The sequence below is a fragment of the Lepidochelys olivacea genome (genome assembly GCF_965140295.1).
Source record: "Lepidochelys olivacea isolate rLepOli2 genome assembly, chromosome: 3".
Classification (NCBI taxonomy): domain Eukaryota; kingdom Metazoa; phylum Chordata; order Testudines; family Cheloniidae; genus Lepidochelys; species Lepidochelys olivacea.
In genome coordinates this window covers 131827225-131838854 of record NC_140413.1, presented here as the reverse complement: position 1 = coordinate 131838854, position 11630 = coordinate 131827225, and the positions used below count along the sequence as shown (strand labels likewise).

Genomic DNA, 11630 nt, shown 5'->3' with positions numbered 1-11630 from the left:
GATGCCCCCCCGCTGCCGATCAGGGGCTGCCCCTGAGCCTGAAGGGGCAGCCAGGGGCACTAGCAGTTGATACTGCTTGATAGCGGAGGGGGCTGGAGCTCAAAGTCGGATCAATGCACCAGGAGACAAAAGCGAAGTACAGCTGGCAGCCTGGCTCCTCCCTGACCTGCCCCTCTCCCTCCAGGGCCATGGGGTACAATCTACAGCCCCCCTCCTTTGTGTCTCCCCATCAGCCCTCTTTTAACATACTCTTTCATTAACGCTAGTCCCAGGGATAGAATTGGGCCCAGGTCAGCAACCCAGTGCTTTAAAAAAAAAATGATGCCAACCTCTTCTCCAGAATTTCAGCTTTCACTTTAATAATAATAATAATAACGAAACCCTTTAGCCCTCACGATTGCAATGAAAACCTTTACAACTTGAACAGCATGTAAAGGATGCAGTGATGTCTGCCTGAGTCTGCAGGCAACCTGAAACAATCGCTCTGGGAGGTTTAAGCTGCTCCATTGACCTCTTTGAGATAGTAACTGAGATGCCTTGCCTTTAAATGTCAACAGTGTTGACTATTTCACAACTGTTCAATGCATGTCAGACAGGAGGGGAACAATGAAATGAAGATCTGCACAATCTACAACTCAGTTTGGTGCCATGAATGAGTGGCACTTGGGAAAGTACTATTTCCCCCCATCAAAAAAAATTGCCCCGTGGGGGTCAAAGGGAAGGACTGGAGCCCAGGAGGGCATCTAGTGAGCCCCACTAAGTAAGAGCCGATCCTGTAGAGTCTAATGGGATAGCTAAGTCCTCCTCAACCAGCCCCTTTCTACCTCCTTAGAGCAGTGAGGGCCTAGCCTGCCCTGGGGTTGAGTGTGGAGCTATACAGTTTCCTTTCTGGCTCAGTGGGCGCTGTTCCTGGGTGCCTTCAGACTCAGGGGAAAAAACATTATGAACTTAATGTAATTGTTTTCAAGCCATATTTTTTGCAACCCTGGAGACAAGAAACAATGATGCTGTGAGTGGAGACCCTAAAGCATTTGCCTAAAATGTAAGTCAGGTCTACACTGAAAACTTTTGACAGCACCAGCTAAATTAGTCACAGATCACACCCCTTACCAAAATAGCTAAGCTGGCAAAAGCCCCTAGTTTTACATTCAGTTATACCAGAAAAACTACACTTTTTGTGGTATATCCTATTTCACTTGGGAGGGGTGTAGTGTATGCTATACTAGCAAAAAGGAGTACTTGTGGCACCTTAGGGTATGTCTACACTACGAAATTAGGTCAAATTTATAGAAGTCGGTTTTTTTGAAATCGGTTTTATATATTCGAGTGTGTGTGTCCCCACAGAAAATGCTCTAAAGTGCATTAAGTGCATTAACTCGGCGGAGCGCTTCCACAGTACCGAGGCAAGCGTCGACTTCTGGAGCGTTGCACTGTGGGTAGCTATCCCACAGTTCCCGCAGTCTCCGCTGCCCATTGGAATTCTGGGTTGAGATCCCAATGCCTGATGCGGCAAAAAACATTGTCGCAGGTGGTTCTGGGTACATGTCGTCAGGACCCCGTTCCCACCCTCCCTCCCCCCGTGAAAGCAAGGGCAGACAATCATTTCGCGCCTTTTTTGTCTGCTGCCAGCCAAAGATGTAAAGGATCGATGGAGTGGGTCAGAACAAGACATAGACCAGATTTGTTTTGGACTCATTTTCCTCCTCCCCTGTCTAGATCACACTGCAGTCAGTCACAGAGAAGGCGCAGCGAGGTTAATCTAGCCATGTATCAATCAGAGGCCAGGCTAACCTCCTTGTTCCAATAACAACGATAACTTTGGTGCACCATTTCTTATTGGAACCCTCCGTGCAGTCCTGCCTGAAATACTCCTTGATGTACAGGCACACCCTTTGTTGATTTTAGCTCCCTGAAGCCAACCCTGTAAGCCGTGTCGTCAGTCGCCCCTCCCTCCATCAGAGCAACGGCAGACAATCGTTCCGCGCCTTCTTTCTGTGCGGACGCCATACCAAGGCAAGCATGGAGGCCGCTGAGCTCATTTTGGCAATTAGGAGCACATTAAACACCACACGCATTATCCAGCAATATATGCAGCACCAGAACATGGCAACGCGATACCGGGCGAGGAGGCGACGTCAGCGCGGTCCCGTGAGTGATCAGGACATGGACACAGATTTCTCTGAAAGCATGGGCCCTGCCAATGCATGCATCATGGTGCTAATGGGGCAGGTTCATGCTGTGGAACGCCGATTCTGGGCTCGGGAAACAAGCACAGACTGGTGGGACCGCATAGTGTTGCAGGTCTGGGACGATTCCCAGTGGCTGCGAAACTTTCGCATGCGTAAGGGCACTTTCATGGAACTTTGTGACTTGCTTTCCCCTGCCCTGAAGCGCATGAATACCAGGATGAGAGCAGCCCTCACAGTTGAGAAGCGAGTGGCGATAGCCCTGTGGAAGCTTGCAACGCCAGACAGCTACCGGTCAGTTGGGAATCAATTTGGAGTGGGCAAATCTACTGTGGGGGCTGCTGTGATGCAAGTAGCTCACGCAATCAAAGATCTGCTGATATCAAGGGTAGTGACCCTGGGAAATGTGCAGGTCATAGTGGATGGCTTTGCTGCAATGGGATTCCCTAACTGTGGTGGGGCTATAGACGGAACCCATATCCCTATCTTGGCACCAGAGCGCCAAGCCGGCGAGTACATAAACCGCAAGGGGTACTTTTCGATAGTGCTGCAAGCTCTGGTGGATCACAAGGGACGTTTCACCAACATCAACGTGGGATGGCCGGGAAAGGTGCATGACGCTCGCATCTTCAGGAACTCTGGTCTGTTTCAAAAGCTGCAGGAAGGGACTTTCTTCCCAGACCAGAAAATAACTGTTGGGGATGTTGAAATGCCTATATGTATCCTTGGGGACCCAGCCTACCCCTTAATGCCATGGCTCATGAAGCCGTACACAGGCAGCCTGGACAGTGGTCAGGAGCTGTTCAACTACAGGCTGAGCAAGTGCAGAATGGTGGTAGAATGTGCATTTGGACGTTTAAAGGCGCGCTGGCGCAGTTTACTGACTCGCTTAGACCTCAGCGAAACCAATATTCCCACTGTTATTACTGCTTGCTGTGTGCTCCACAATATCTGTGAGAGTAAGGGGGAGACGTTTATGGCGGGGTGGGAGATTGAGGCAAATCGCCTGGCTGCTGGTTACGCGCAGCCAGACACCAGGGCGGTTAGAAGAGCTCAGGAGGGCGCGGCACGCATCAGAGAAGCTTTGAAAACCAGTTTCATGACTGGCCAGGCTACAGTGTGAAAGTTCTGTTTGTTTCTCCCTGATGAAACCCCCCGCCCCTTGGTTCACTCTACTTCCCTGTAAGCTAACCACCCTCCCCTCCTCCCTTTAATCACCGCTTGCAGAGGCAATAAAGTCATTGCTGCTTCACAGTCATGCATTCGTTATTCATTCATCACACAAATAGGGGGATGACTACCAAGGTATCCCAGGAGGGGTGGTGGAGGAGGGAAGGAAAATGCCACACAGCACATTAAGCACAGCACTTTAAAAGTTTACAACTTTAAAATTTATTGAATGACAGCCTTCTTTTTTTTGGGCAATCCTCTGTTGTGGAGTCGCTGGTTGGCCGGAGGCCCCCCCACCGCGTTCTTGGGCGTCTGGGTGTGGAGGCTATGGAACTTGGGGAGGAGGGCGGTTGGTTACAGAGGGGCAGCAGTGGCAGTCTGTGCTCCAGCTGCCTTTGCTGCAGCTCAACCATACACTGGAGCATTCTGGTTTGGTCCTGCAGCAGCCTCAGCATTGAATCCTGCCTTCTCTCATCACGCTGCCGCGACATTTGAGCTTCAGCCCTGTCTTCTGCCCGCCACTTACTCTCTTCAGCCTGCCACTTACTCTCTTCAGCCCTCCACCTCTCCTCCCGGTCATTTTGTGCTTTCCTGCACTCTGACATTATTTGCCTCCACGCATTCGTCTGTGCTCTGTCAGTGTGGGAGGACAGCATTAGCTCGGAGAACATTTCATCTCGAGTGCGTTTTTTTTTCTTTCTAAGCTTCACTAGCCTCTGGGAAGGAGAAGATCCTGTGATCATTGAAACACATCCAGCTGGTGGAGAAAAAAAAAGGGACAGCGGTATTTAAAAACACACATTTTATAAAACAGTGGCTACACTCTTTCAGGGTAAACCTTGCTGTTAACATTACATACATAGCACATGTGCTTTCGTTACAAGGTCGCATTTTGCCTCCTCCCACCGCGTTACTACCCCCTCAACCCTCCCCCCTCCCCGTGGCTAACAGCGGGGAACATTTCTGTTCAGCCACAGGCAAACAGCCCAGCAGGAATGTGTCCCTGAAGAAAAGCACCCTATTTCAACCAGGTGACCATGAATTATATCTCACTCTCCTGAGGATAACACAGAGAGAGAAAGAACGGATTTTGGTTGAATGCCAGCAAACATACACTGCAATGCTTTGTTCTACAGTGATTCCCGAGTATGTGTTACTGGCCTGGAGTGATAAAAGTGTCCTACCATGAAGGACGAAATAAGGCTGCCCTCCCCAGAAACCTTTTGCAAAGGCTTTAGGACTACATCTAGGAGAACCGCAAATGCCAAGGCAAAGTAATCCTTTCACATGCTTGCTTTTAAACCATGTATAGCATTTTAAAAGGTACACTCACCAGAGGTCCCTTCTCCGCCTGCTGGGTCCAGGAGGCAGCCTTGGGTGGGTTCGGGGGGTACTGGCTCCAGGTCTAGGGTGAGAAACAGTTCCTGGCTGTCGGGAAAACCGGTTTCTCCGCTTGCTTGCTGTGAGCCATCTACAACCTCCTCCTCCTCCTCCTCATCTTCTTCGTCCCCAAAACCTGCTTCCGTATTGCCTCCATCTCCATTGAAGGAGTCAAACAACACGGCTGGGGTAGTGGTGGCTGAACCCCCTAAAATGGCATGCAGCTCATCATAGAAGCGGCATGTTTGGGGCTCTGACCCAGAGCGGCTGTTCGCCTCTCTGGTTTTCTGGTAGGCTTGCCTCAGCTCCTTCAGTTTCACGCGGCACTGCTTCGGGTCCCTGTTATGGCCTCTGTCCTTCATGCCCTGGGAGATTTTCACAAAGGTTTTGGCATTTCGAAAACTGGAATGGAGTTCTGATAGCACGGATTCCTCTCCCCAAACAGCGATCAGATCCCGTACCTCCCGTTCGGTCCATGCCGGAGCTCTTTTGCGATTCTGAGACTCCATCATGGTCACCTGTGCTGATGAGCTCTGCATGGTCACCTGCAGCTTGCCACGCTGGCCAAACAGGAAATGAGATTCAAAAGTTCGCGGTTCTTTTCCTGTCTACCTGGCCAGTGCATCTGAGTTGAGAGTGCTGTCCAGAGCGGTCAGAATGGAGCACTCTGGGATAGCTCCCGGAGGCCAATACCATCGAATTGTGTCCACAGTACCCCAAATTCGAGCTGGGAACGTCGATTTAAGCGCTAATCCACTTGTCAGGGGTGGAGTAAGGAAATCGATTTTAAGAGCCCTTTAAGTCGAATTAAAGGGCTTCACTGTGTGGACGGGTGCAGGTTTAAATCGATTTAACGCTGCTAAATTCGACCTGAAGTCCTAGTGTAGACCAGGGCTTAGAGACTAACCAATTTATCTGAGCATAAACTTTTGTGAGCTACAGCTCACTGCATCCGATGCATCACGAAAGCTTATCCTCAAATAAATTGATTAGTCTCTAAGGTGCCACAAGTACTCCTTTTCTTTTTGCAAATACAGACTAACATGGCTGCTACTCTGAAACCTGTCATTATACTAGCAAAAGCACAGTTTTGCTGATACAAGCTGCATCCACAGTAGAAGTGTATGATTGCTGGTATAGTATACCCCTATGGTTATTCCAGCAAAGTGCTCATCGCACAGGCATAGTCTTAATTGGGCTCTGCCTAGTATCAAAACTCCATTGAGGAGAAGCAAAAAGCCAACAGAGCACAACTGAGCTTATTTTGAATATCTTCACAATCTTCTGAGTGGTGTCTCATTTTAGTGTCTGCGGTAGGTAGAGCTTGCTTTAGGGGTGGAGTTTGAGGAAAGTACCACTACATTTTTTTCCTTCCCAGTTCAAGCCCTCACGACCTATTAAGTTGTGGAATAACCTAGGCTCACTGCTTGTAGCATTTTAAAATGGATTGGTCTAAACAATAGAAAATAAACCATAGGGCAGGGGTCTCAGACTCAATTTACCTTCGGGCCAGTGCCAGTCCTCAAATCCTCCCAGTGGGCCAATAATGTCCCCCGTGCCGCCCAAAACTCCGCCCCCCACCTGCCGAAGGCTCTGGGAGGGAGTTTGGGTGGGGGAGGAGGTCTGGGGTAGGGGATTGGGGTGCAGGCTCTGGGCTGGGGCAGGTGGTGGGGGTGCAGGCTCGGGGAGGGAGTTTGGGGACTAGGAGGATGTGGGGACGGGGTGCAGGCTCTGGGAGGGAGTTTGGGTGGGGGAGGTGGTCTGGGGTAGGGGATTGGGGTGCAGGCTGTGGGAGGGAGTTTGGGTGCTGGGTGCAGGCTCTGGGCTGGGGCAGGTGGTGGGGGTGGGGGTGCAGGCTCGGGGAGGGAGTTTGAGGGCTGGGGAGGTGTGGGGAGAGGGTGCAGGCTCTGGGAGGGAGTTTGGGTGGGGGAGGAGGTCTGGGGTAGGGGATTGGGGTGCTGGCTCTGGGCTGGGGCAGGTGGTGGGGGTGCAGGCTCGGGGAGGGAGTTTGGGGACTAGGAGGGTGTGGGGACGGGGTGCAGGCTCTGGGAGGGAGTTTGGGTGGGGGAGGTGGTCTGGGGTAGGGGATTGGGGTGCAGGCTGTGGGAGGGAGTTTGGGTGCTGGGTGCAGGCTCTGGGCTGGGGCAGGTGGTGGGGGTGGGGGTGCAGGCTCGGGGAGGGAGTTTGAGGGCTGGGGAGGTGTGGGGAGAGGGTGCAGGCTCTGGGAGGGAGTTTGGGTGGGGGAGGAGGTCTGGGGTAGGGGATTGGGGTGCTGGCTCTGGGCTGGGGCAGGTGGTGGGGGTGCAGGCTCGGGGAGGGAGTTTGGGGACTAGGAGGGTGTGGGGACGGGGTGCAGGCTCTGGGAGGGAGTTTGGGTGGGGGAGGTGGTCTGGGGTAGGGGATTGGGGTGCAGGCTGTGGGAGGGAGTTTGGGTGCTGGGTGCAGGCTCTGGGCTGGGGCAGGTGGTGGGGGTGGGGGTGCAGGCTCGGGGAGGGAGTTTGAGGGCTGGGGAGGTGTGGGGAGAGGGTGCAGGCTCTGGGAGGGAGTTTGGGTGGGGGAGGAGGTCTGGGGTAGGGGATTGGGGTGCTGGCTCTGGGCTGGGGCAGGTGGTGGGGGTGCAGGCTCGGGGAGGGAGTTTGGGGACTAGGAGGGTGTGGGGACGGGGTGCAGGCTCGGGGAGGAAGTTTGGGGGCGGGAAGGGGTATATGGGGGGGTGAAGATTCAGGCTCTGGGAGAGGGTCGGGGTGTGCGGCGCTCACGTGGGGCTCCAAGGCGGGTCGGGACTGGGCGCATCCCTGCGCCGCTACGCCCAGGCACCGCCCCCACAGCTTCCCATTGGCCGCAGAGGCGCTCGGGGCGGGGGCAGCACGCGGAGGCACCGCCCCAGGGCGGCAGGGCGGGGCCGGCAGCCACTGGAGCGAGCAGGCAGAAGCCGCTCGGCTCCGCTGCGCTGCCGGAGACCCTAGCTGGGGAGAGCCCGGGGCGGAAGGTGGGGCCAAGGAAGAGACCTGACCCCAAAACTGCCACATTGGGGAGGTTCATGAGCCACAGATGGCCCGCGGGTCGGGAGTTTGAGACGCCTGCCATAGGGGATAACCCTACAGTGGCAGAAGGATGGATTGGATAATACAATACACTCATGAATTCAGTTCAAACTAAAGGGGGAATTTAAGGAAGCAGAATGTTATTACCTACGTGTTGCACACTCTCATGGGAAAAAAAGTTTGTAAAGTGCTTTGAGAGCTTCAGCAGGGCACAGTATTGCCACGTTAGGGAAAATACTGTAGCAAAACTGAATGTAACATAAATGGAATGACTTAGTTTTACAAAGGTGAGGTTAGATGGGAAGTGGAGACAGCTCCTTTGCACTGTAGGCCTTTCGCTGCTATCTTTTTAAATTGTGTTTCATGTTCATTTAGAACTTTTTATTGTTAGTGAATGCTGGCTGTATGTTTCAAATTTAGTTGATTTAGCTGGGGTTGGTCCTGCTTTGAGCAGGGGGTTGGACCAGATGACCTCCTGAGGTCTCTTCCAAACCTAATCATCTATGATTCTTCTATGAAATGCCATTTGTAAAGGGACAAAATTAGGTTAAAAATCACATTTAAAAGTACTTCCTTCCCTCTGCTACTAACACCATCTTAGATTAACAAAAAACGAAAAATTTTCAGATATAATTTTCTATTTAACACTTATGTGCTAATAAGGACTGGGCTTAATGACCCAAGAGTTCCCTTCAAGTCATATGTCCCATGGTGTGTGCATTTTGCCCTTCATTCACCATAGACCATTCTTTCTGTTGTTACATCATGAAAATGTTTCTTCTAAAATGTGTGTTCGTGATTTGGGCTAACAAAGCCCATATTTTTGGCCTTAGCCTGACAAGCATCCCTCTCCACAGATGTAGATCATATGAAAAAGCATTTTTTTTAAACCATGAAGTCCTATTTATTCACTGAATAAAAGGATAGGTAGAGAAGCAGAATGATGATATACCATCTTGCTTGTTTAACTTTATTTTATTTGCTCTTGAGTTAAAATAAAACTAGAAAGGCTCCATATCTTCCCATAAGAATCCTTTGCAAAATATACAACTGGGAAATAAAATGTTGTTTTTCTACAGCTTAACTCGCTATCATGAACCTGCTGTTGGAACCAGAACACTTTAAAATTTACCCACTTGAGGTCCTCAGGAGACTTTGCATTTCTTTTTCCTCCCACCATTGTTTCTACATTGAGTTGCACAGACTATGCAGTAGTACTTGACACTCAGTATTTATAATAAGAAAAGGAGGACTTGTGGCACCTTAGAGACTAACCAATTTATTAGTTATTTATTATTTATTATTATGCTCTAATAAATTGGTTAGTCTCTAAGGTGCCACAAGTCCTCCTTTTCTTTTTGCGAATACAGACTAACACGGCTGCTACTCTGAAACCAGTATTTATAATGTAAATTATGTTACAGAAAGTATCATAACTAGGTATCTGTTTCTTCTCTACTGAGTTTCTGAAGTAATATCCACTTAACCATGGTCAATAATTCATTGTTTCTCCTCTATAAATGACTTTAAATATCCCAAAGCTCTTTTGGATATGTCTGCATGAAAGGTACTATATAAGTATAAAGGTATTATTTATTATTCTTAGATTGGAGTAGGCATCTCAGTTGTCCAATACATTTATATTCAACTGTCTTGTCTGGGGTTCTTTTTTGCTGAGCAATGGATTGTTTCTCCTCTGCTGGCACAAAATATTTTGAAGTGTGGGAATGGCAGATTTCTCATAAAAATTATTCTAGATAGAATAGTGTTTTTGTAGCCATGTTGGTCCCAGGATATTAGAGACGCAAAGTGGGTGAGGTAATATCTTTTCTTCGACCAATTTCTGTTGGTGAGAGAGACTGACTTTTGAGCTTACACAGAGTTCTTTTTCAGGTCTGGGACTGAATAGAGACACACAGAGCAATATCAGTATAACCGTTGCTCAGGAGTGTGAAAGATCCACACCCCTAAGCGACGTAGTTATACCAACCTAATCCCCGGTGTAGACAGCATTATGTCAACGGGAAGGCTTCTTCTGCCGGCATAGCTACCGCCTGTCATGGAGGTGGAGTAACTGTGCCAACGGGAGAAGCTCTCCTGTCGGTGTAGGAGTGTTTTCACTTAAGCACTACAGAGGCACTACTGCCTGGAGTAGACAGGAGATATTGGATCTCCTGGGCCTGTGGGGAGAAGAGGCTGTGCAAGCATAGCTCCAAACCAGCCATAGAAATGTGGACATCTAGGAGCAGATTGCTCAGGGGATGCAAGAGAAGGGCTATGTCAGGCACCAGCAGCAGTGCCTTGTGAAAGCCAAGGAACTGTGGCAGGCGTACCAGAAGGGTGGGAGGCCAACAGCTGATGTGGGGCTGAGTCGCAAACCTGCTGCTTTTACAATGAGCTGCATGCCATACTTGACGGAGACCCCACCACGGCCTCACACACCACCATGAATACCTCCAAGAAGCCTGAGTCGGAGGCCCCTGTCATGAACAGCAAAGAGGAGGAGGTAGACGAGGAAGAGAAGGAAGAGGAAGACAGGGAACTGGGGAAACCTGCTGTGTAGTGAGCCAGGAGCTGTTTTTGATTCTACTGCAGTCCAGCCCATCCCGCCACTGAGCACAGCTGAGCCCGATGCAGGGGAAAGAACCTCAAGTAAGTGTGTAAATAAATTTCCCATTCCAGGGATGGCACCCACAAATTAGCACGACACAGGTTTTGACTTTTCATTAATTTACTCATGCTAGAAGAGGACGCAATACAACCAAGAGTGGTAGCAGTGCTATCTACTTCTCATATGGAACAGTTTGTTTATGGACACAGGGATGTCCCTTGAATCCTCCTGAGAGATCTTGATGAAAACTTCCATGAAGGTACACTGCAATCCATCTCCTCGAAGGATGGCAGCCTTATTTCTTCCTCCACAGTAGGGCACTTTCCCACACTAGGCAGTGATCACTTCAGCAGGCACCACTGCAGTACATAGGCTAGCAGCATACGGGCCCAGGTGGCTTTGGGACGCCAGCAGCAACTGTGCTCACGGTGCCTGTTTTACTCTCAGGAGTGAGATATCAGCGAACACCACCGTTGCCCGTGGAAAATGGTGCCAGTATTCAGTGACATTGCCCTATACGCATAGTTTCATACATCTGAGCAATACCCTCTTCATTTCCTTTACCCCTGGTGACCACAGCTTAAGCTGAGAGTGGCACCAGGGATCAGGAACTCCAAAGCAGAAGTGTCAATGAGCTTGTTTTAACACTTTAGGAAGCAAGGGCAGGGAGGAGTTCTGAATCTTAAGTTTCATTTTCTGTTTCTACTATCCTGACAATGGTACTGTACCTTGCTGTGTTTTATCTGTAGCTGCGGCCTGGAGATGTACCCAGGAATGACTGACCCGGGTAAAGAGGAGGGAAAAAAAGGATGCAGGAGGACATGTTCTGCAAGATCCTGCAAGCCAGTGCCTCATTCGACCTTGGAGAGAAGGCCTGGAGTGTGAATATTGCAGACTGCATGGAGAAGGAAAGAGCACACAGGAGAAAGGCTCAGGAAAAGGAGAAGGAGGTGTGCTAGGACATAATAGGGCTTCTCCAACAACAAACTCAGAGGCTGAAGACTTTTATGGTCTTCTGGTTCAACAAACCCAGGCTCAACTCTCATTGCAGTCTGTGGACAACTGCAGCATAGTGCATCTCTATACCCCCCACCCTCAGAATCTCTCAGGGCCAGCATGCCTACACCTACCTCTCCACACTGGGGGGAAAGCATGGACAACCACAACTTCATGTACATTGACCTGTGAGAGCCACAGTTGATGTATGTGTAGCTACAGCGGCCAATGTTCCTTCCTCTG

At 50.2% G+C, this 11630-nt stretch overlaps 1 protein-coding gene across 1 annotated transcript; it reads right to left on the bottom strand.

The window, feature by feature from the left end:
• Window positions 1-4672: 4672 nt before the first annotated feature.
• LOC311518869 (myb/SANT-like DNA-binding domain-containing protein 7) lies at window positions 4673-6260 on the bottom strand (the record flags this gene model as incomplete). Its single annotated transcript, XM_084624937.1, has 2 exons — window positions 6239-6260; window positions 4673-5296 (listed from the first exon to the last, which is right to left on the bottom strand). The coding sequence occupies exon 2, from the start codon at window positions 5273-5275 to the stop codon at window positions 4673-4675; it is 603 nt and encodes a 200-aa protein (XP_084481063.1). The 5' UTR covers window positions 5276-5296; window positions 6239-6260.
• Between the last annotated feature and the right edge of the window lie 5370 nt (window positions 6261-11630).